Source organism: Pteronotus mesoamericanus, unplaced genomic scaffold (genome assembly GCF_021234165.1).
Source record: "Pteronotus mesoamericanus isolate MK-2021 breed Mesoamerican mustached bat unplaced genomic scaffold, CSHL_Meso_final contig_347, whole genome shotgun sequence".
Lineage (NCBI taxonomy): Eukaryota > Metazoa > Chordata > Mammalia > Chiroptera > Mormoopidae > Pteronotus > Pteronotus mesoamericanus.
In genome coordinates this window covers 2,775,711-2,801,620 of record NW_026555137.1, presented here as the reverse complement: position 1 = coordinate 2,801,620, position 25,910 = coordinate 2,775,711, and the positions used below count along the sequence as shown (strand labels likewise).

The 25,910-nt window shown below is 42.3% G+C and overlaps 1 protein-coding gene across 1 annotated transcript in view; it reads right to left on the bottom strand.

Moving 5' to 3' along the window:
- The window catches only part of KCNT2 (potassium sodium-activated channel subfamily T member 2), a 185,678-nt gene that overhangs the window by 46,981 nt on the left and 112,787 nt on the right, over positions 1-25,910 (bottom strand). The window contains exons 14-17 of the mRNA XM_054576572.1: positions 22,355-22,463; positions 4,771-4,920; positions 3,197-3,426; positions 1,162-1,375 (exon numbers count right to left, since the gene is read on the bottom strand). Coding sequence (XP_054432547.1) covers positions 1,162-1,375; positions 3,197-3,426; positions 4,771-4,920; positions 22,355-22,463 — 703 coding nt within the window. The remainder of the gene's footprint in view (positions 1-1,161; positions 1,376-3,196; positions 3,427-4,770; positions 4,921-22,354; positions 22,464-25,910) is intronic.

Genomic DNA, 25,910 nt, shown 5'->3' with positions numbered 1-25,910 from the left:
CAGGTAATAAGTTCTTACAAAGTGTGAAGAATTAAAAAAAAAAAAAAAGACTTTTCCAAGTTTCAATTATATTTCAGTTCTAGTTTAATCCAACATTAATTGGTTCCCTATTTTATGAAAAGTATTGGGAGGGGTGTTTGAAGAGTGTTACCGTTGCCGCCACTACAGATACCACCCCTAATACTAATTAGTATTAGTAGTCCTGATACTAATAACTAATGCTCACTACATGCTCACTCTGCACAGAAAGCATTCCCTGCACATTTTCCGTATGATCTCAGTCTTCATACGGCCTTTATGAGACCACAGCAGCGAGCACACTCAGTTTGCGGGGAAGACACTGAGGATTTGTTTGATCAAATTCACTCGCACAAAGCGCTATGAAGTGTAACCGTGATGGAAAAGCGGTCATCCTGGACTCCCCGGTCAAGGCTGTTGACCACTGAGCTTAGCGTAAGCAGAACTATAACGTGGGAATACAACAGGTAGACAAACTCTCATGAAAGCTAAACGTGGTTAACAGCATGCACGTCGCTACTATTTACGGTGGAAGCCAAGTGAAGAGAACAGGTACGTTTATTCATCTGTTCGGAATGCTGTTGCTGCAAATTACGTGAAAAACTGCTGCACACAGAGGCAAGAAGGGATGTTCAATGGCGGAAGTTCTGTCACTTGGCATGGAATACCTGACTGAACTTCAGGAGGGACATGGAAGAAGTCAATTAAAGGTAAAAGGTACAATATAACTTAACCCAAGACAACAGTTACAAAAATGCAGCTTGTATCATGAAAATAATGATTTATGTACTCTTTAAGGATAAAAGATACGTAAGAGAAAACTGTATCTAGAAATATACAGGGTGGGGCAAAAGCAAGTTTACAGTTGTTCCTATGGCATATAATCCAATAATTAATAAATAATAATACAAGAACAAACTGTGTTTCGTGTACTCAGAACTGTAAACCTACTTCTGCCCCACCCTGTGTGCTGAAGTCTGAAATCTGCAGACTTGGGAATACTTGGCCATCAAGATATCTACTGCCTGGCAGGAAGGCTATTTTGGGAGAAATGTAGAAGACCGATTCGAGGATTGATTCTGGGTGGCAACAGTCCCCAGGTCAAGCACAAAGCCCGCGAAATCTCAGGGTATCTAAACGTACTCCATATTGGAGGACAGTGTCTCCTCCGGCGGAGCTTCATCCTCTGACTGGTCGCTGAGAAGATCGCAGGTTTGGATAGATGACGTATCGGCGACCTCCAGCACAGGGGCAATGCTAGGTCTTCGGACCTCTTTGATTCCTTCTGTGGGAAGGGACAGGGTAGGGCCGCTGGCCGATCGGCAGCTCGTGTCCTGCAAGTCTATGGCCACAGTACCTGATATGACGAAACATGAAAAGCCATCAGAGCATCTGCCACTGTTTGGATGTAGCCACCGTTTAATGGTCAAAGTGAAATGAAAGACAATCAGTATAACAAGCATATCTTGTTTATCCTTTCATCTCAAAGATTATTTATATCTTTTTCATGCGGGCATTTTTGCCCACTTGGACAAAAAAATACTGTATTTGTATAAAAGTGTGTATTTGCTGAGTCTAGCTCTATAGCATAAAATATAAGATCTGTGAAGTGCTGAAATGCTTAGGAATTTAAAGTAAAAAAAAAATCTCTTGTTTTAATATACATTTATATAAAATTAACAAAACAATTCTTGGCTATTTCAATTCTGTGGATTCTCAGAATTGAAATAGCCTCATGGTATTCCCCCCCGCTTTTGGTGACTTATCTTTCTTTTACTGATCTGTAACCACTTTTTATATTAGAGCCGTTCATATTTTACATTTCTAAAACATACTTACTGCATACCTTCTATGCAACAAGCACAATTCTAGGCACTTGAAATACGCTGGGAACAAGGCAGACGAGGTTTCTACGTATATGGATTTATCTTTATACTAATCAAGTAGACAAATAAGAAAAGGCATTTTAGGTGATGATAAATACCGTGCAGAAAGTAGGCAGAACGATGTGATGAAGAACAGTGGCACTGGGGACAGGAGAGAGAAACCGGCTCTGTGGGCAGGGGGGCTGCTCTGAAGCCATGACCCCTGACTTCTGACCTGACAGGCAGTGAGGGGCACAGAAGCGAAGGGGAGGCCGGGGGACGTAAGCGTAGCATCCACGCAGCCCCAGGCCTTTCCCTCTCACGGTCACAGCCTGGGTTTTGTAAATTCTAGTTATCGCCCCTAATCTCTGCTTCTGGTTTCTCTTTCTCTTTGACACCTTCAGCACCTGTCTTTCCAGGTGGAATTAGAATCAATTAATCCCCTACCTTTTCAGTCTCTTCAACCACCAGGTATCTTTCACTTTTTTCCCTAAACAAAGCCCATGGTCCAACAACCTGTTTATTCACTCTCTTTCATATGCTCCCAACGTCCATGAGGGGACGATAAGATTCCAGGCCACCTACTGACGACAACTCTTTTGAGAAATTTATCTACAAAGATTGTTGGTCCAGAGCGTGTACATGAGTGTGTGTATGTGCGCGCGCCTGTGCGCAAATATGGAGAGAGAGAGAGAGAGAGAGAGAGAGAGAGAGATGGACCGGGGAGGGGGGGAGATAGGAATTTGCCAGTGTTTTTGGAAAAAAATGAAGTTAGATAATGAGGAGGAATTAAAATAAAGAGTGAAGCGCCGTGGAGTAGAGAGAGATCAGCCCGTAGCCCATGGGACGGCATTAATGTGAGAGACAAAACAAAATGTTGGTAGGTAGTTTGGTGGCAAAATCTTTAAGAGATTATTACTTGTCTGGACTTTCTTCAAAGTTAACTTCTAAGTCACAGAAGCCAAGTCGAATGCTGAGAGTGAGATGAAACATGGAAGGGGAGTTTTAAGAAAAACAAAGAAGATTTGAAATGGCCTCTTGACACCTGGGTGGAGAACCCACAAATGAAATATAGGCCTGTCAGGTTCTTACATCCTAATCAGAAACATAAAACAAGTGTTGGCAGCTTTGAATGCGCTTAATTTTTACCAGCTTAACAGCTGAGAACGTTTGTTCTGTATATTTAGTTACACCAAGTTTGTAATACAAACAAGTACGTTCTAAATTTGACTTCGAGATTTTAATAAAGTTGAAGTATACTTATTATATTTTTAGGAAGAACAAGAGGTCTTTTCAGATGCGTTTGGTCTTACCCATGCTGGCAATTATGCTGTGGACAGGGAGTCGAGAAGGCCCGTGGTAAAACGATCGGGGTGCGTTGCTTCTTTTCTGCTGGTCTTGGTGCTTAAATGCTGAGTTCTCTTCTTTGGTTATATTAATGTAAAAACAGATATCTGTAGCATTCATAATGTATCGAGGACCTGGATTCAGTAAAATGTTTTTATTATCCTCCCTCCTAACACCAATCAAGCAGACACCAAACCTTAATATAAAAAAGACAATAGAAGAGTTTAAGAATTGTAATTCAGCAAAGGTTTTAGTTTTGTTTTCTTAAGTTTGCATACGTAAGAAAATAATTCAACTATTATAAAGCACGTGAAAATTAAAGCCCCGAGTCAGAGTCTTTTAGAGCTTGAAAGTATCCTAAAAGTTTAAGATTCTTAACTCTTATATTTTTTAAAGGAAAACTGTGTCCTTAGTATGATAAGAAGTCAATTTGGTTGATTATTACATATGTATGTATGTATATACATGAAGAAGAAGGGAATAGAAAACATCAGAGTACATACCATATAGTAAGGGTAATAAGTATTTGTATATTTTGTGTGTGTATACTGGGACCTACCACAAAATGAATACCTTACTTTGGTCAGAAAAGGTAAAACAGAGTTTCTTACTTTAGTCAAAAAAGTTTGATCGCCATTGGCCTAAAGGAGAGGAAGGAACTGACCCAAGGTCTCATGAGAGTCAGGGTCCTTGACATTTATTTTTGTTCTGTTCCTACCATATTTGGTTTATGTGAAGTATTAGGGGGAAAAAATCAAATCGCCTTGAATAGGTGTGTAGTTTAATTAGGAGAAATAACAGGCACTTAATGTAACAAATGTTGCCTAAAAATAACTGCTTTTCCAGATTATGCTCCAAAAGCAAATTATCCTGAATATTTACATTTTAACTTGTCTTACAGTGTTACAAATAAGTCAAGCTTAAAGATATTTTTTAAACATCGGAAGTATATGTACAAATAAAATCATATTGAGAGCAGAATACATTGGATATTGGAGTAGTGAAATATACTAGGTATAATACAGATCCGAAAAATGTTATATTAATATAGTACTGATAACATTATTTTCATAAATATACATTTTTATTTCTAAAGTAAATACTTCATAAAAAGAAAATAATGTTGTGTTTGAATCAGAAGGAATTATCATTTACTTTTTAACTTCTCTTGCCAAAACAAGTTTTTAAAAATGTCTAGTTTCTATAACTTTTATCATTACTTTGTTTAAATTTGTAATCAACAGTTCAAAATTCACCACTATATAAAAAAACTCATTTTTATATGTTGTGAATCTTTAATGGATTGGAATCTTTTCAAGAAAATTTAAAAGTTGCTAAAGTAAGTATTTCTAGTGGATGACACTCTGCACCTGTCGTCGGCGGGACCACCCAGGAGGCCCGAGTCAAATGCCTCAGTAACCACGCGGAATCTCAGAATGTCTGCCGCGCGTGGGCACCGGCGCGGCTTGCGTTGTAGGAAACCGCGTTTCAGAGGTCTGACTGAGCCCCGTTTTCACGCCACCCCGAGGCGGACACGTACTTTTTGTGCGCGTGGAAGGAGGCGTACGTGAAGCTCTTCCCCTCGTACTCGGCGAAGAAGGTGCTGTCTTCCAGGGTGATGTGGTACACCTCGTTGCCGGAGCACCTGCCGTACGTCTTCTGCCACTGCTCCGGGGACTGCTGGCCCTCCCTGCAACACACGCGCGCGCAGCGCACGGCGCACGCGGAGAGACGCGGTGAGCGCGGTCCGCGCGGGCGGGCGCCCCTTGCAGCGGCAGGCGACACGCGCGGGGGGCGCCCGCACCGCGGCGATGCTGCCCAGAAAGGGGGAGGTCTCCGCAGTCCGGCCACTGGAAGCGGCTCTCCTGGCCAGGGAGCGTTTGGCTTTCATCTCTGGCTGTGTCTGTCCCCGTCATGCGCGGCCACATGGTTTTCTGGAATCGGAATGGCCCGCTTGGTCCCACGTATGGGACCCGAATTGCTTTATATTTAAAATTATAAATGGGTACATGTCCACTTTGCCATTTGATTCATAGAATGTATACTCTTAATCTCTGTCTCTATCATACCCGTGGCTTTCTTCCAATTGTGTGGTGTTAAGAAAAGAATATTTCTTTGTGATACAAGTAAGGGTCTCCAAAAGTGATCCCCAAAGTATTTTTTTAAATAGATTTATCACAGGAGGTGCAGCTACTTTTATTCTGGTTCTGTCTGCTCAGTGGCCTTGAAAATACATAAATTATTCAACCTATGAAAAGTTTGTTGTAAATTCTCAACAGCCCTTCTTTCCCATTTTATACAATTCCAATTACTTTGGCTGAATAAAGCTTGTGAACTCCGGCAGGCACAAGAAATGCACATTTAGGAAGAAAAGTGATAAATAAATAAAAAGCCAGATATTTCCTAATCTCTGTAGATTCTGGGTGGATATAAGCAGATAAGAAGTCCTATCAACCACACAAAGGGTTTCAAAGACCATTTTAAACTCTGCGTTTTCTCTAAAGGATTACTAGGGAGATAAGACACTTAGCAACACTAGCGAAGTGTCAATATGTTTTTTAAAACCATACATTTTCAAGGTGCATTTCTCTTCATTTCCTCTTCACGGTGCTTAAGGGGCCCTGAGATCGGATGGTCTCATCTGAATCCTCGCTGCACTCTTGTGAGTTATTTAACTTCTCAGCGATTCTTCCCCACTCCCGGGAGAAACATGTTCTGCCTCACTGGGCTGGATAAAATGAGGTGATGGAAATAGATCCCCGAGCAGATGCCGCATCGCGGTAATCGCTCAGTAAATGTTAGCCTCTGCGGCAGCTTTGCTCTTACGGCTTCCTCATCGCTGTTCTTTAAAGCCACTTCCAATATGCCTCGTCAGCCTACTGAGCAGTAATGCTCTTAAAACCTTTACCCTTCTGTGATGTTACCACATCTTTTTGGAAACAGGAAAATAAAACAGAACACTTTTGATGACTGAGTGCGTCTAGCTGTGCCTAGCAACCACTTCCTAAGAACGGATGTTACCGGTGGGGACATTGTTCCCTTTGGAAAACAGAAATAAAATTCTTTGTCCTGCACCACGTCGCTGCTTGGCAAAGGCAGAATGCATTTAAAGAGCTGGGAATTTAAGAGAAGACGCTCGTAACCTGTCTGGGTTTGTTGTGGGCCCCAAAAGGCAGTCTGGGCCCAAATCATTGTCACACAAGGGTACAAAAGCTATTCGAGAGAATTATAAATTTAACTCCAAGGGCTGACATGGGAACACAGCGGAGTAACTTGGAAGGGAACATCACTGTCATTACAAAGCCTTCAGACCGTACTCTGCTGGTCTCTCAAGTGTCATCTGGTCCTCCCACCTTCTATCTCTCGTGGGCTCTGGCCACAAGCAGCCTTTCAGTTCCCTGAATGAGGAACTTGAACGTCAAGGTTTTTTCCCCACGCCCCTCCCTCGGTCTCTTAGTCCTCACCTAGTCTCTGGCCCGTGGACACTCGTGACCTCCTCAGCTTTGCCGCGTTAGACTCCCATAATTCTGTCTTGCCAAAGGGTGTTCATGAAGCCTTCGCTTGGAAGGCGCTCCACGGAGAAGGAGTCATGTCTTGTGTACTGCCGTCTCTGAGATCTGACATGTGTTCTCACACCGGCAAGTGCCAAATAAATGTTTTGTTTAACGAACACAGAATAATCTAACAATGTTCTTCAGGCTCAAATACTAAATGTTCTGCTTTTCTAATTACCAGAACCCTTCACCAGAACCATTTTTGGGGTCTGGTCAATTACTTTCACTGGGATGAATTTGCCATTAGAATTGGGGGGGGGGGTGCGGAAATCACTGAGTTCCGTAAGCATTAATGACCATGAAAGGAATTTAGCTTCAGCAACAGTGAAAACACAAAAGATATTAGGAACAAAAAGCACAGGATGGAGACCTCAGTAAAAATTATGAAAAGCCACTCAATGAAATTTAAGATTTGTTTACGCTAATGAACATGCAGGGGAGATGATTGGCTTGTGCACGTACTTCCTGTTAAGGTACATGCCAGTGAAACAGTCTCGTCTGGGACCTGTCTCTCATCCCTGCGAGGCTGCCCTCCTGTCCCAGCTGATAACGGGATCGTCATGCATTGCCCCTACATAGGTTCACGCCCGCCCCCGCTTTATTTTCAAAATCATCACCAGCCCCAGCTGTTTGTAAAGGTACTAGTAGGAAATGAAACAAAATAAAAATAGGACTATGAAAATAAAATAGTCTACGGAGAACTAAATGAAGTGCAGAATAACAGCGTGTGCTGGATACGTGAAAGAAAATCTCTTTGAAATTTTTATTTCCCCTGAATGGGGGGTCGCGCCTTAGAATGCACAGGCCTAACCCCGTAGTCACGAGAGCCTCGGAGAGACTTCAGCGGGCAGCCCAGCGGGGAAGGAAGCTCCTGTCCACTGTTCTACACGTCAGACCCTCCACTCCTGTCTTCGTGAGAGCACTATTTGAAATAAGGAAAGAGAAAGTGCACGAAAAAGAGAATGGGTTAGGAGAAAGGAAGAAAGCTATTAAGGAAGTGACACGCTCTGTGGTCACTGTCCTCAAGACCTTGCACCTCTGATAAGTCTTCCACCCCTGCCCCTTCCCAGCGTCCTGGGCAGACCCCTTTCCTTCCAAGCCATACTCAGCGACGACAAAGCCAGCCCGTCGGGAACTCCCGCCCTCCCAGCTCGCCTCCTTCTCCCTGGGAGGGCCCCTCCCTGGAATAATTCCACCTGGTCCTCTGCGTCTGTCCGGTGGAGATGTGGGAAGAGCCACTGGTGGGGAGCGAGGGCAGCCCTCTCTGTATTCTCGTTCACCCTCCCTGTCTTACTTCCCAAGAGGCTTCTGGCTTCTTGGGTTTCCTTACTTGGGGCCAGCACCCCTTGAGGGGGTACAAGAAAGGTAGCACCGATGTTTTCAAGCCATCAAATGAGGGGCAGGAAGTCCACGCATGGAGGTGAAGGCAGTTCCCTGCTTCTGCTGTCTCCTTCTAATTCCCCTTCCCTAATGTTTGTAGCATCACCGGGAACCACACGAGCAGATGTCTGCCTGGAAAGGGAGCTGCCCCTTCCCCCGACCCCCCGCAGACATGGTGGCTGGCGGGGGTGGGGGGTGGCGTGTGCAAAGCTCCGTGTGGCTCTCTCCCCAGACCCGCCTTCTCCTTCTAGAAGAAGGTGGTGAGCCTAGAAAAAGGGGTGCACGACTCTTCTTTCTCCTCCGTTGGGGTTCAAGTCGTTCATCCTGGGACAACGTGAGAAGTCCCTCCTCCATACACTTAAGTATTGGTTTACCAAAAAAGTGTGTGCGTTCTATTCTGCCGATGGTTCCTCAGTTAGAAACCCCATCTGTTCCCATTGATTTTTGAATGGCACATAAATCAATTTTGAAAACAATATTTGCTTTTTCTTTCAAAGGCAAGTTGCCCGTTCCTCATTAATCCATTCTTACCCCTTCGAGGTAAATGGGCGTTTATGGCCAGAGAGCAAATTAACTCACATCCCTGTTTCCTGTGCTTCCTAATCAGCCAAGCGGGGCGGGCGCTTCTGTTAATGACCATGCATTCGGGCCTGCTCTCTGCGGAAGGGCATTTTCACACAGGCGTCTGAGTGCAGTGCAAGGGCCTGCGTAGCTGTGCTTTTCTCCCAGAGGGCAAAAGGAAGGACTGAACTGGAATTTTCTTGTTGAAAATGCAGATGCAACAAGTTGAGGTCGTATTATATTACATACTCTTTTCTATGTCAGGAATGTGTCCAGGATAGAGTTTGCATTAAAAAAGAATCGCATAAAACCATGACATTCGGAAGTGCCGCGGTCAAGGCCGTGAGAGCGATCCCCAGGGGGAGCCCGCCTGCCCCGCAATATTATATTTGTTGATTTACACACCTCTGCATCTTCATTATTACACGTGGTTTTCTTGCCAGTCCATTCTGGTCGCTTCAGTCCCTAGTGATGTACTTAAATATGCAGTGAACCATTTCAGGTTCACCAGAATTGACACGGATTGTCAAATTAGTTGGTTTTACCTACTTATTTTCATTCTCAAACTAAATTATTTCCACATGAGTAGGACTAAAGGGAACCTGTGACAAGAATCTTGGGTGTAAAACGCACTCTTCTCTATGCAGTGAAAGATTTTGCATGTAACTAGGTAGAAATATTTGCCTTAGAAAAAGGATGTCATTTAGAGTCATACTTGAAGAGTTACATGAAATGTCCTTACTGATTCCCCACTTTAAAGGAGATTTTAAAATGTATGTATTATTTCACTTTACTGATTAAAAGTGGATTTAAGACGCCTAAGAGATGTGACCTAATGGTTTAGCTCCAACTGAAACGAGCGCCCGCCCTCCCATCCCGTTTCTGCCGTAGCCACCTGTCCTGCCCCCCTCAGCTCGGCTCCAGGTGCCCATTCCTGTTCTCACGGGTGCTGTTTGGCAAAGATGCATGAATTGCATTAACTCACAACGGTCTCAAACTTTTACTTTATTTAAAAAGGAAAAAATTTCAGTGCTAATGCAATCTTGCCTTCACTATCAATGCCTGGAAGCTACAGTTCACATCATACATCAAAGAAAAAATTTTGACAAACTGTAGCCTGTGTCCTTGGAGACAGAGTTGAAATTTAGGGGGTGGAGAGAGCACATGAGTGTTACCGAAGCTTCCAAAACAGGTAAAGCTGCAAAGAAAATAGCTAACGCGCACTTAAGGGGAAACACATATTCTTGCTCGTCTGCAGACAGAATTGACACACAGGCTGAATCATCTAGAAGAGCAGCATCCACGAACTCTAGAAGTAGTAAAACACAAGATAGCATGGCTTGGGCATATATATTCCTACTCTTCCATAGAAAGGCCTCTCCAACTTTTTATGTCGTCAGAGATCAAACTAGAAATCTGAGTCCGAAGATTAAAATACAGAGGGTGAGAATCAATTTTCTACCACTAGATGGAGCCAGAAAGCTGTTTGCCACTCTAAGAATTCAAAAAAAAAAAAAAAAAAAAATTGTGGAGGAGGAAATAGGCAAATGTGCCCTGGGTTTCAAGCATTACTAGTAGTGAACACAGTGGTCACACTTTTGAAAAGGACATATTTGAACAAGAACTAAAATGGAGCTCAAACGTTAAACCTGAAAGGCTAGCTGTATGTGAAATGGGCTCAAAGTCATGACCTTAAAGCTTAAAGGCTTGTCCTTTGGCAACATCAGTGCGGCTTTCTGAAGAGCTCACTGAACTCGAGAAGCTGCCGAATTTTTACACGTAAAAAAATAAATGAATAAAAAATAAAATTCTGGAACGACTTTATCTACTTATTGAACTGTCAGGTGAAAAAATGAATTCATTTGTCTTAATGAACCTGCCTTCTCTGCTCTTTAACATTGTTATTAAACAAGTGACATTCCAGTGCTTTCAAGTGTTCTCCTCGCAGCACTGAGCAAAATTTAAAGGTAAAATACACCGGCCTCTCACTCTCTGAAGAGCATGCACGTAGTATCTTTCTGCTCAACTGCTTTGTGCTGTCTGTCTCTTTACTTTCAAACATCATAGTGAAGTCTCCAGAAAAGTTACACCTCAAAAAGGTTAATAGTTAAAAATACAGAAGTTTCCAAGGCTCCTCTCATTGTTATTTACATTTTATTATTTGAAGATTTTTTTTTCCCTCTTTGGAAATTATGTGAGACTAGTCAGTCTCATTACTGTCCCTTCACGTTGTCCTTTGATTGATTCTCAAGGTCTGCAAACTGATCTTACCATCGCTAAAAGATACTTTATTAACAAAATAAATCTAGGATGGCAAACTTCCAGTATGTCCCAAAGGCATATATGAGCTGTATTTCCCTTGTGTCCTGGCCTGTGCTGAGTATTTGTCTTTTGAGAGCATGTGTTCTGTTGCATTCCCTAAACTCTCAGCACAGCACCTCACATGGAGTGGGTAACGAGATCATTATTTAGGGAGGGAATGACTGAATGAACGAATGGTCAAATTTTAACAATATTTTAATTCCACTTACTGCTTTTTTTTTTAGCATGTTACTTCCTTCATTGTTTAAATTTTGACACCTCCCCACATGCTTCCAAATCCTGATCTTAATTCCAAGAGTTTTGAGGTATTTCTTAATAATAGGTCATCGAACTTTATTACTCTATTATTGTAGGTATTATCTGTTAACTGCCTGCCCTGGGTTGTGAGAGATTCCCGGCACAGGAATCTCTTGGAAACTCCTCTTTGGGAGTTGCTCTCCGACTCCAGCATCTGCAGGGCAGGTTTTGTAAGGTGATTGTGTGAGTTGGGCCAGGTGAGACAATGAGGCGTGTTTGGGCTGGTGGGCAGTTGGGTGTTGCCTGTCCACTGAAAGGCAAATTCAAAGAAAACAATTCAAAGGAAGAAAACATACTGACTCCAGGCTGGTGGCCAAGTAGAACCTATTGGCTAGCAGCATTCTTAGGTTGCAAATTCATATCTACTGACTAGCTAGTTACTTTTTAACTGCAAGTAATTCTTAAACACCTGTTCCACTCACTACAGACATAGATCTTGACTTTTCCCGCGTAGGATGAGGCATGAGCTGCGCTCTTCTCCCACGTCTCCTCCTTGCTTTCACTCCAAAAGGTGTTTGCTGTCAGGTTATTTTTACATGGATGAACCTGTAATTATTTGTGTTTTGTTCACCTGCTCTCAGTAAGTCAATAACTTCAGATCAAAAAATAGAGACCAGGTTTATGGAGGAAACTTATAACATCTCAGTAAAGCTGAGAAAAGAGTAGAAAACCTGTGTGCAGTGATCAGATTACTATGATTTTTGCAACAGAGCTGACCTCAGAGTCACGTGGAGCACAACTACAGTTGTGTAACCTTCCTGTCGCTACCCGAGCAATGAAAAAATTTTCTCTTTACTTCCTGACCCCCTGAGTTCAGTATTATACCATGTTTTAATTTGCTTTATTATAGTTTCTTTTCTATTTTCTTGGAGTTTGTGATTGCTTTTATTTTTCCAGTTGGGAGAGAAGACAGATACCTCCTTGGCCACACCCCATGGCATAGGCTGCTTTTCACCTCGCCCAGTCTCCTGGTCAGACCGAGCGAGTCTGGACTTTTCGCTTCTGTACCGTCACTTGTTGGAATCTTCGCCTTAGCTTTGGGGCAGACATGTGACCAGGGTTCCATCAACCACACAGAAAGGCAGCTGATTTTGGAAGTGCACTAAATGAGAAACAGGCAGGCAATGACGTTCGTTTTTGTGGCAGTGGGTGGCTGAAGAGATACTACGGTTCTAGGATGTTCAGGGGTCAAAGTTCATTACAGGGTTAATTCTGCGGTCTGGTGGTGGAAATTGTTCATGGGGAGTTAGCTGCGATAGAGGCAAACTCGCTTTTACGCATTCTCTATATGCCTTGGTGAATCCCTTTACAATGAGTTAAGTGAATCCTCTTCTCTGAAGTTAAGAATACTGAGATTCTGCTCCCTTTCTGCACGTTTTAAGAAGGTTTTCTGCAGTTGGCATTCGGTCAGTGTGGCTTCCACCTACTCTGTCACCATCTTAGTTGAGGAGTCCCACTACCTAAGGTCACCTCACACCTGTCAGAGGGCTTTCATCAATAAACCAGCAAAGGACAGGTGCTGGCGAGCATGCGGAGGAAGGGGAACCCTCGTGGACTGTGGGTGGGAACGTGGGCTGGTGCAGCCGCTGTGGAAAGCAGTGTGGAGTTGCCTCAAAAAATTAAATATGACCATATGACTGCCTTATGACCAGAGATTCCACTTCATCTAACCATACCCCGGGACTGGGGTTTCATCAGAAAATATTCCTTTATCCTCTTTCGATCTTCCAAATTCCTTGTAACCTCTCACCCCTGCACTTTTTCATTGTTGGAAGCATATGATGTTTTATTTGTTTAGTCATCATCTCAGGGGAGGTCGATGAGGGAGAGCGGATGAAGGCATGTTGATCATAAACTGCTTTGAACCAAGGGCCCCAAAGAATCACTTTGTGTGTCTTTTATGTCCTTTATTTAAGTCATGTTTACTGAGCATTCAGGCTGTGAAAAACATCCTAGAACGAGTGAGAATGACTAAGACATGTTCTCTACCTTGAATGAAATTACAGCTGACCAAGTTGGAAAAAAGTAAATATAAAAGGACCACGATACAGGCTCTGGCAGAATATAATAAAATACTATGTGAATTCATAGAAAGGAAAAATCACATTAAACTGGAGAGCTTAAAATATTCGTGAGGGGACTATGGGTGAATATTTTCCTAAACATTTGATTTAGTAAAATCTTCTAAGAAGGCAGGAGAAATGAATTCAAGACAGAGAAAACCACACTAAAATAAGATGTAGGAGGCAGAAACCACAAAGTATATTTAGGATCTTGTTATTTGAAGACCATGATATATATAGGCATCATGGGAGATAAGGACATAAAAGTAAATTAAGACTAGAGCAGAGAGGCCCTTAAATAAAATGGTCATATTTGAGTTTAGCTCGACAAGGAATAACAAGCTATTAAAGCTTCCCAAGCAGAGGGTGCCCAGATCTCTCAAAATATGTTTGAGAGGATACTGTTCCAGTTGCTCTACATGCAAAGAGACTCAAAAAGGTAGGCTCACAGAGGAGATACCGTGGGAGAATCCTGGAATAGAAATGGGGACTTAATGGGAAAATTTCTGAAGTTCTAATAAGGCCAATCACGGAGCCGATACCAAGTCCGCATTTTGATAACTACACTGTGATGCTGCCGAAGTGAACAGCAAGGCCATTGACGTGGGAAGGGTGTCTGCACACAACCCCTCTGCCCTATTTTCTATTTTTGTAACTTTCTCTAAGTGTGCAAGTAGTTCAACTAAGAAAATAGAAATAAAGAGCCATTAAAAATGGAACGTTTAACCAGCATTTCCCAATGTTACTTGAGCACATAATTTTATTTTTCAGAAAATGCATTACTGTCCATCCAAATGCATCACTAATCCTGCCTTAGGCCACAGATTTGACCATTGTAAGAAATAACAGAGCCGTTATTTATATACCACATATACAATTAATGACACTGCATTTTGGCTTAAGATGTTTCTACTGTGGTTGCAGATTTTACAAACCTATTAAGTAATTTCTGGAGAAATAGGTATTTGAGAAAGCCCAAATTTCATTTAAGTTTAAAAGTACCCAAGTATCATGCTCATGATAGAAAGTTAGACAAGACCATCTCTCTGTAGTTTTACAAACACTTAGTATTTGGTGAGAGCATGGTAAAATTTGGCAAGCTAAGGAAACACCAGGAATGAAGGTATTCATCTATCTGTAAAGACACCCATTATTTTGATGACAACAACAGACGAAACTTACCGTATTTTGCTGTGTTTACTGTGCTCCCATGCATAATGCGCACCCATGTCTTTGGCCCAAACTTTCAGGAAAAAAAAATCTTTCATTTTAATTTTTTAATTCAATTATTTATATTTAGAAACAAAACCAATTATTATATTCCAGGGTATGATTTTACATACAGATATTATTATTGCTTTCTAGAGTTATACTTTTAATGCATAAGCATAAATAAAAGAATCAAAAACATAAAGATACAGAATTAGCACTGCTCATGTATAGTGCACATCCTTATTTTTCCCTGAAAAATTTGAGCAAAAAAGTGGGCATTATACACAGCAAAACATGGTAATATTAGGGTTTATAAGTTAATTTTCATTTTACGAGAACATTACCACAGCGCCCAGCTCTACAGTTTCCAGGCCCCATTAATGAAAATAACATACTTGTCCAGTAAGTTAATAAAGGGGTCCTTATGTAATAGCCATCCTCAAGGTGCACATTCGCCAAACTGCACCCTTTAAAAATTGATTATACTAAAATATAAAAGCAGCTTCGCTTCCCCCTGACTTCTCACATGTATTCCTGCAACGTGGCATTGGGGTTCTTACGTCTTTATACCCATTCAAAATATTTAATATCAATTTATATCATTTACCAACTGATTTCCAATTGAAGCCTCCCCTTTTTTGGTAAAGTTATTTTAACATATTGTAATAATATGTTGTCATTATCTGAATCTGTTAGCAACTGTAATTTGCTTACATTTATGTAACTTAATCATTATTTTCTTTGGTTCTCACCTTCTTTATGTTCATCTTCTGCTGCATTTTAAAATAACTGTTTTTGAGTTTAATCATTTACTCTTAATTCTTTTTCTAATGTGATTCTTCTACACAAGCTTCCAAAGGTCTCTAAAAACGTGTGTCTTTTAAGGCTTTTATACCTCCTATAACTCTATATGACTTCCTTCTATATAAATCTTCTATGATGGAGTAATATGATACATCACCTGAGTAAAAATGCCTGATATTGTATGCACTTTAGTCTTATTTTTTTAGATATATTTAATACTAATTTCTATAATACTTAAGGCAGTGATTCTAAAAATCGGCCATGGTAAAGATATATGCCTTCACCCTCTGTCGCCTGAAAGCATTCTGATATGTATGAATTTGGTCATTCATATCATTGTTCCAAAAAATATCCACATAAAGTCACAAACATTCCCTTAGAGTCATGAGAGTTGCCATATATTGGCCTAAGCTCCGAAATATTCTGATTTAGATACAAAATACATGTGGGCAAGGCAGAGTCTTTTTCCACCACATCGCAAATACAACATGTAGTTCTCCGTGTCCTGTTTTGTCTGTAAAGCATTTCTCCTGCCACCTCAAACCGTCTGACACCAAATTAAAAAATGATTTTGATGTATATAGAATCTGCCTCCCTTAATACCGATTAATAGAGCCAATGACAGGCAGAGACTACCTGCCGTGGTCTGGTACGGTGTAGGTGGTCCTCAAAATAATCCTGTGCAGTGTCTTTATCCAAATATGTCACACGTAGATGACACCAAGTTTATATTTTCAATGTAGAACTCTCCCTCACCCCCAGTCTGTATACTGGACAACTTTGTGCAAGCCTCCTAAGTATCTAAACTTATTGTGTCTGAATTAAAAAAAAAACAAACCCTATGGTCTTCTTCATTGTGCTACGTCACAAGTACGTTCTTCTGATTGCTCCGCCCAAGGCTGCAATGGTTCTAGACTCCTCTCTGTTCTGCCCCCATCCCATCGGTCAACAAGCCTAGACACCAATACCTTCAAACATGCTTAGAATCTGAGCACTTCTTGGTACTTTCACGCTGGACCTTTGTCCAAGACAACATTTAAATGCTCTGCTTGAGGTAATGCACACAGTCTTTGAATTGCTTTTGCCAACCAAGAAGCCAGTGCATTTGCTTCTTTCGTTCATGTCATATCACTCGTCTGCTCAGAACCTCCCAATGACGTCCCATCTTAGACTGACAGCCCGTGACTTTCTCGTGGCCAGAAAGGCCCTATGTGATCTGGCCCAGGCTGCCTCTCATACCTGACCCTTTGCTTCCTCGTCCCTCTGCTCTGGCTACCGTGACCTGCGCGATGCCCCTCACGCCATCAGGTGTGCGTGCGTCTGACAGTCCCGCCTTCCTTCCGTCTGGAAAACTCCTGTCTCTGGTGACTGCGTGGCTCCCCCCTTAACCTGACCAAGCCATTGATGAGAGAGCAACTCCTTGACGCTACCCCTTCAGTGGGAGCCAGTATTTCATCTTGAACTTCCACTGTCTTCTCCGGCTTACATTTCTCTGCTGCACAGTAGCCTCAGGCATGATACATATTTTACGTGTTTTCTTGTGTTTATTATCTGTTCTCCCCAACTTTGAGATTTTTCTGTGGATTTCCTCACAGAATCCACAGCACCTAGAATGGCCGTCGGCACCCAGTGAATATCGTGCAGTAAATACACAAAGGGGGGCTGAGAAGATGGCTGCAGAGCCTCTGTATGAACGATGGAGAGTTAAACCGAGTCCATAATCCGCTCGCTGGTGCCTGACCTTCCCAGTTAGTGAGTCGACCATTTCTTCTCTTTTTAATATAAAGACTTTTTACTGTATTTTTCCCCTTAGGATTTGTCCTCCGTAAACCCTCTGCCCCTCCGCTGGGGTGCTCTCCGCCCCGCCCCGTCTCCTCCCGGGCCTTAGGAGTGCGCTCACCGCCTAGACCGACGGCCCGGCAGGGACTGGTCCTTGTGAGGGGGCCGAGCGGTTCCCAGAGTCCAGTTTTAGCGGCTGCTTTGATGAGAAGTTTCTAAACCATATATTTCATCATAATAATATGTTCAGTTGGGTTCTTTGACAGATGACATATTAATATTTGTGGAAAGGATTATCCAAAAATAAAAACTAAAGATTATACGATATGCACTTAGTAACACTTTGCTATTTTAATTGTGTCCAATCTGCACCGCTGGATTTCAGCTCGCTCTTCAACGAATAACAATGACCGTCACGGTTTCTCATACATAAAGCGTTCAACCCCAGTTACCCGCATGGTTCGATATACCCCCACATAAGGGCCTTTCCGCTGCCTTTTCACACCTCTGCTGTATAAGCCAGTTATATAAAGAGTAAACTTACCATTTTAAATAAACATGTATGTGTGTGTATGCACGTACATGTGTGTATGTATCCACATATTTTTAAATTTAAACTGGTATCCTTTGCTAATAGAACTAGAACCCAGCCCGTATACTAACGTGGACCATTTTCAGGGCTCTCGGTTTACCCATTTTACTTCTGCTTCTTCCTCCCTAGAAAGAGGATAGCCAGGAGCAAAGGACACATGCGATTTCAAAGAGAATCTTAAGGATGACAGTCTGTGCGCTGAAGATGTTGGAAGGAAAGTTGGAAAGAACCAAGCGTTCTGATAACGTCGTGGAGGCCGACAACCTGTTCCAAATACTGACCCCCAGTCCTTGATCTGTAAAATCGATACCACCCCTGCTTTTCATCTCGCTATGTTATGTGAGGCAGAACGTCTTTTAAATCAGTGCGATATCCCTCATGACTATGGAATGGAATGGCCACCGGCGCCCGCCTTGGCCACCGACCTCCCCGTGGAGAACACCGGGCAGCGGCGGGCAGGCCCCGGGCCTCGCCCCCGCGGTCCCACCGCCCTTGCTGCCGCCGCCGCCTCGTTGCTACTCGCCCCGCAAATCCAACTTGGAAAGCAAACAAAAAATCAGCGGATAGATAGATACACACAGGCTCACACACAAAAACATTCGCAGGAAAAGCTTCTCTCAACATGTCTGTGCCACAGAGCGTCCACGGTGCCGCTTTTCTTCGCGGCTGACCCTAAGGACGCGTTCGCGGCCTCTCCTCGCTTGTGCATCCTTGCTCAGAACGCGGCCGTCTCCCTTGGCTGACACCGTCCTCTCCGGCCTCCCCGGGAACCAAACCAGCGACGCACCGGCGCCGTCCCCTCAAGCCGCCCGCCCGGGAGCCACCCAGTCCCTCGCACAAGCCTCGCTCCTTCACCGGCCGCTGTGCGGCCCTGCGCTCGCGTCCCTTTTCTTCTCTCTGTTTCCTAAAAGCAACGATTTCTTGAAGAAGAGTGTGAGGTTGTCAGTTGTCCCAACCCCCCAGTATTTCTACCTGAATGCTCCAGTGTGTCCCCAGGAGCTGAGAATAGCAGCAACCCCAGCCACTTAACACCTGCATTAGACAGCAAACACCACCCCCGGCCGGGCCCCAGACTCCTGTTGCTGCCTAGCCAGGCGCTTCGGGGTTCCCTAGAGCCCAGACTCAGCCTGTGGGAATGGTCGCTGCTTTTTTCTCTTTTCTGCATTTGGATCGTATCAGTGCAAGTTCTGTAAATTCTAACTTTGCAATATTTTTCTCACCAGTTCTCTCTTTCCTTCCTATTAATTACCACTGGGGCCAAAAATATTGCCTCTTGGATGGACTAATGAAAAAAGATTCTCATGAAAGTAAATTGAAAGGAAAATAAAAAGAAAATGAAATTTTGATAAGGATGAAATATCATCAAGCTGGATCGGTTAAGTGTCTATTAACTGGCCTGATAATTAGGCATTTCTTTGCCCAAATTATCCAGGTCCATGTTCCCTATCCTGCAGCAATTATTGTCCAAACAGTAAACTTTTGTTCATCTTTCTGGCAAGGTTGTCCAATAAGTGAAAATGCTACTCTAATTAGCAATCAGAAATACCACAGCCAGAGCACTGGGCACTCGCATGTAATAAAGTAAATGAAGGGAAAACCTGAGAAGAGCTAAAATACAGGATAAGTTCCCAATGAATCAAAGGAGCACAGTTATTTGAAATCATCTTAAAGTTACTTTATGACTTCGAGACCAAGGAGAACTAGGATGAATTGTGTTAGTAAGTAATAGGGTAGGAAATGTAAAATCCTGGAGTGTTAACCAGCCTTGGGAGCTATATCAGCCAGGGCACTGGCTAAGTTGTTATCGAGACTCCAAAATACAAAATGCAATTAAAAAAAAATTAATATTCTTCTTACATAAAAATCCAGAAATAGACCATTCATCTTTAATTTTTGGCTTCCTGCTGGGCCCCTATCTCCACTGGCTGGAGGAAGAGAACTAAGGCGGGGACGATGGTCACCAACAGGGCTAGTCTAAGGCCCGCTCTGAACTGGGACTCCCTCCTTACCAGGACCTGAGGCACAGCTGTCACCCGCAGAGCTGACCTCTGACCTCTGGCTCCTGATTGCTTTGTCTCTCCCACTTGTTTCAGCTAGTTTCTTCTCTTATTATTAAGTTGATATATCTGAGCTTTCTCACTCCTGCCGAGTTGAGCCTCAGCAAAATTTTAAACATTTTCTGAATAAGTGAATCTCGATAATATCTTCAGTTAAAGCATAATATGGAAGACGATGTAAATTACTTTAGTCAAGCAATGTTCTCAAATACATTGGACATATTAAGTTAAGTGCTTTTCTGTTGGGTTGACTATATGCGAGTGGTGGTATATATCCGATCAGGTACTTGTATCTAAAATATCTAAAAACTCTGACACTCAATACTCAAAGACAGATAACCCAATTTAAAAACAGGCAAAGGATCTGAACTGGCTTTTCTACCAAGGAGATACACACACAGCCAAGGAACACAAAAAGATGTGCAAAGTCATTAGCTATCAGTGGACTGCAAACCAAAACCACAAGCAGATACCACTTTTCATCCATTAGGATCATTATGATCAAAGAGCTGGATAATAACAAGTGGAACTGAGGACGTGAAGAAATTGAAACCTGAATCCATTGCTGGTGAGGGCACATAATGTCACAATCTCTTTGGGAAAAATTCTGGCAGTTCCTAAAAAAGACTAAACAGTGTTACCACATGTCCCAGCAATTCCACTCCTAATATATACCCGAAAGAAATGCAAGCACATAGCCACAAAAAATCTTCACACACATGTCATGTCAAGAACAGCCTTGTTTGCAATGCTGGCAACAACCCACATATCCACCATCTGATGAGGAGAAAAAGCAAATGTCATGTAATCATTGAATGGAATATTATTTAGTCATAAAAAGGAGCAGAGTCCTGATGCACATTACAATATGGACAGACCTTGAAAACACTGCCAAGGAAAGAAACAGGTCAACACCCCCCACACACATAGACATTATATGATCCCATTTATATGCAATGTGCGACGTCCAAAATAGGAAAATCTGCAGAGACCGAGGAAATTAGTGGTTGCCTAGGGCTAAAAGAGCTGGGGGAAATGTGGGAACTGCTGAAAAGTAGAGGGTTTCTTTATGGGGTGATGAAAATACTCAAGAGTTAGGCAGTGGTGTTGGCTGTGCGGCTCCAGAACGGTAGGAAAGAGCCTTGGATCTTACACTTCCTGCGGGGGAATGGCAGAGTGTGTGAACTACCTCTCTGTGAAGCGGCTGTGAAGAAAGTTACCCTGGGGGCCACAGCGCTTCTGTGACACTTAGTTGTGACTTTTTCTCAGATGTCGTAAGCCTCTGTGACAGAGACGGAATGACGAAACAGTGGCTCGTGGGATGAGTTCCATGAATGTTCAATTAATCGGTGTCAAAATAGTTTTCAGGTTTTTAATTTAATTTCTTCGCAGTTCTGCATACTTTCTTCAATGAAAAACTATTTCATTCATGACCCTATTCCATTGTTTCCATCAACAGATGAGAAAAGCTTGTAAATGTACTGAACAGAAATATTTGTATTCCAAACTTTAATAAAATGGCTTCTGGGAAACTCTTACTGTCTCAATAGAGCAGAGACATAATTCGAGGAAAGAGTAAAATTTGCTTTAAAATACCACAGGGCATTTACTGATTTTCAATTATCAATTTATTCCATCTAGTATTAAATCCCAAGAAAAAATGTTCCATTTCCTTGATCTATTTGTCTTGGCACTTCACTTAAATAGCTATCAGTTAATTTAAATAATCATAACCACAAAACCACAGTGAAATTTACTTAGAAAATCAATTTTTTGTCTGTAATGCCAACAAAGAATAGGAAACGGTATGAAACGCAGTGTCTCCGCAAGTCAGAGGGAAGTCCATGTACCCTGTTTACGTTTTCCTTGATCATCCAAGTCAAAAAGAGCCTCTGTGTTTTACGAAACATTATCAAAGTCAATGAGAGCAGTGCGTTCTGACGGTATAACTTTTCCTCATCTACCTTAAAATGCATAAAAAAGTGATTTATTTTATACGACATTCGCTAATGTTATCTACTATTTTGTTATCATTCTGTAATAATTGAAATTTTTTAAATTTTGAGGTCAGTTGTGTATAGATAGCGTTAGGACCAAAAGACTAAAAATTTATCTCAGGAATAGAAAAAAATGGCTGTAAGGTCTTACACTAATGACTGTCATCATCCTGTTTCTTAATGTTTTATTTGCTAAGTAGTCATCTCAAAATTAGAAACAACGGCCTAGTCCTAGGGCTGACAAATGATGTAGGCACTAAGCATTTAGGATGAAACAGACTGTCTCAAGGTTAGGAGACAGCAAATCACTGTCAATTTTCTGTATGTCTCCGTCCCCTTAACAGGTCTGTATCTGTCCATTTTTCTCTCCATCAGACAAAGATAACACACAAATACAAGCATAGGTACATATCTCGCCGTGTACCTTGGCTCGCTATATTTCTAAATCACATAACTTACATTTACATAATTTAAAATGCAGAATCTTAAAGAAAACATATACTTACTGCCCCCTAGAGGTGTGGACCAGGAGTGTGATAAGGGTAGAGGTCGCTGGGCAGATGCAGTTCAAAGCTAACATGGCGTATTTAAACTCTTCTTCACAAACGACATGGTCTGTTTGAAGTAAAATAGGTAGATGAGAATCATTGACCTTAGCATGGTAATATTTTAAAATAATATGAAAAATAAAACAATGAATTACGTTGTCTTATTCTGAACGTTTCAACATAAACACACTTACTTTAAAGATTTTGTTTTACACGTGCAATTTTACCCCCAGGAAAAGTATGTCCTAAGAGAGAATGCTACAACCTCGGGCATATACTCAATAGTATTGTGGTGACTATGCACGGGGGCAGGTGAGACCTGGAAATACCGGGAAACCACTTCGCAAAGCATTTCATTGTCTAGCGACAATGCTGTACACCTGAAACTAACACAAAATGACAGTGAATGTAACCTGTAACTTAAAAATAGAATTTTAAAGAAGAGAGTACTGGACTGTACACCTGAAACTAACACAAAATGACAGTGAATGTAACCTGTAACTTAAAAATAGAATTTTAAAGAAGAGAGTACTGGACTGAGAGTTAGTAACTGACAGAGAAGAGGGTCTGGCCCAGCTGTGTCCGTAGCGAGAGGGGCAGGCCTGGGCAGGTGCTCCATTGTCTGCGGCTGCCTCCGGGCCAGGGGCGGGCGCGGGTGGGCCCGAGGGCTGGGCTGGACCGTAAGTCAGATCTGAGACGTCAGAGTGCGGGGCAGGCCCAGGACGGCGGGGGAGGAGGAGGCGCTACACTCACCTCCCCCCGGGGCCGAACTGGAATTACGACTACATTAAAGAGAAATCATCCTGAATGACCAGCCGAACACTGGCTGGCGAGAAGGCTTGCTTATCACCGAGGACTTAGGGAAGAAACCACTTCACCGGACATTAGTGTACCTTTTTTTATGACACGAAACAGAGTATTTTAAAAATCCAAACTGTACCAGCAAATCTGGGAGAGACGAGCACCCTACGTGCAAGCCTGCACGGCATCACTGCCTTTGCTTACGGAGCGCGCACACCGTACCTCTCCTAGCAGGCGGCCGTGAGAAAAACCGCCCTGTGTGGCCGTTTAAAAATATCCCACCTGATTTACCGTATGGCTAAAGAAATTAACCGTAAGGGTCCGCCTTGAAACTTAACAATAAAAAGCCGTACAACATTCTGTCACCTGGGAGGGCGAGGCCACATCAAAGGGAGGTGGCACCGCTGAGCCCAAGCGGACACTCCCTTCCTCTCAATGAGGGCGCCCAGCTGTGTTGGGGGCGGGGGTGGCTGAGCGGTGGTTGTGTTACACCGGTTTTGTGGGTTGGTTGGTTTGTTTTTAATCAAAAACTATAGCACTCAGGGAGAACTGGAAGGCAGGAGAGATTAAGAAATTTTAAGATTACGCAAACACCACTGCTTAGCGACTGTCCGACCCGGCCTGTTTTTCCTTTGTGGCGCCTAATTGCCCTTCCTTGTTGAAGAAAGCCTTTCCTCTCTCAAAACGGCAGACGTGCCATGGCGTCTCCCCACCCGTCTATGGCCTGCTCCTCCGGAGCAGGCTCTCTCCCCGCCACCGCCACCGCCACCGCCACCGCCACCGCCACCGCCGGCTGGCAAAGCGCGTGCGCCCCCGGGCCCCGACTGCGGGCAGGGCCTGCGCAGCCCGCCCGCCCTCCGCGCCCCTCTTGCTCTGTCTTTCGAACGTGAGCAGTAATAGTATTGACCTCAAAGGTGTCCTGAGAAAAATAGACAACATGTATGAAATGCTGAACAGAATTCTAAGCAAGAGTTATATTTCATTACAATCATGCATTATTAAACCTAAAGACATTTCCATAAACTCTCCTGAAATAGGCCAAGGACATATTTTAATAATGTAAGTAGCCAAACAATATAACTCCATCATTGTCCAATTAACCATGATCCCAGTTTTATAGAAATGCTGAATTCTGCGTGTATGTTCATGCGTGCACATGTATGTCTGGTAAGCGCAAATAATCGTCTGCAAGATCAGGAATCATACTATTAATTATAACTACCTCAAGGGTAGGAAACAGTTTTCAAGAGACAGGACAGTTGAAATAATAGAATTGTGTGAGATTCTTGGTCTCTTTATTGTTTTTATTATTTTTAAGTTAAGAGCTTTTAAGACAAGCAATTATAATTACAGATACAAATTCATAGGTGGACATGAATCAAATCTATTTTCTAGGCCCATTTGCTTTATGAAAAATAAAATTGTTAATTACATTTAAACAAGTCAGATATTTTCTTCTAAAAATCTGCCTCCCAGCGTTTTCTAAGCTCCTGTTTGATTTAAAGTACTAGAAGTTTCTTCCATGCAGTTGCTAGGTAACAGCTCTGCGGAAGGCAATAAACAGTAGCGGAAAGTGCACTCAACCAGTCCAGCCCTGGGTTGTGATTTACAGAAATCAAATATCTTTTGAAGAAAGCTTTTAAACAGAAATACAATCCAGGGTAAAATTTTAACATTGGTTGGTTTTGTTTTTATTATATGGGGAAAGGTTTATTACAGGGACCGACTGAACAAATTGTGTTATAAAAACTCTTCACATATAATTTTATTAGACTCCGTTTGTATGTGTGAGTGGGCTAATGTCTACGAAAATTGTTTCTTTTTCTTAGAGGGAAATACATCGTCTCTAACAATCGAACTTTATTTTGATCCTGTTGGCGCAACCAACAGAACCAGGCATCGGGGAAGGTGTGAGTGCGCACACGTGTGTCCGTGCTCCTACGCCCACGCACGCCGGACGCTCCTCCTCTGCGGGCTGCGCGCCATCCGCCCGCTGAATGGCTAAGAACAGACTTAAGTAAACCTCTGTAAGCCATCGAGCTTCACAAGGCCCAAGTGTTAAGAACGCTTATTAAATGTACAGAATTCAACCCAGTTTGAGACTGGCAACATGCTGTAAAACAGACTTATTTCACTTCAATAATATTGAGCGTAAAAAGCGTTTTTCTGTTTTTCAGATTTCTTGAATTCTTGTATTTAATGGTGTAATGCTTTTAAATGTTTCACACTAATTAAATGTTCAAAAAGGGAATTGTTCCCTGAATTCTAGAGCAAAACAGTTTTAATGTTATTCATCTCATTTCCTCTTAAACATGTCAGAAAAACAACAGCCTTCATTTTTTATGAAAAATAACTTTACTCAGAGGTGTAATTTTTTTAGGTTCCAATCAAAACTCTTCTTGCCTCACTAGTTCATGATAGGTATTGATATTGTGAGAGTTAATGATAGAGTTATTGAATCACCTTAATAATAAAATGATAATACCAAACATTTCACCTTTTATTCTAAGTGATACAGATGAATGTATATGTATGTGCATCTATGTAAATATTAAACCTCACTAAATATATATGTACACTCAAACCTCAATGATAGTGTAGACGATGTGTATTTTATATATAAAATGCTATTCTAGAGTTAGGTGAACATCTGAGCCATTAAAAATTAATTTGGTAGCTGCTCTAAGAGAATCCATATTAAGGCGAGTCTCTG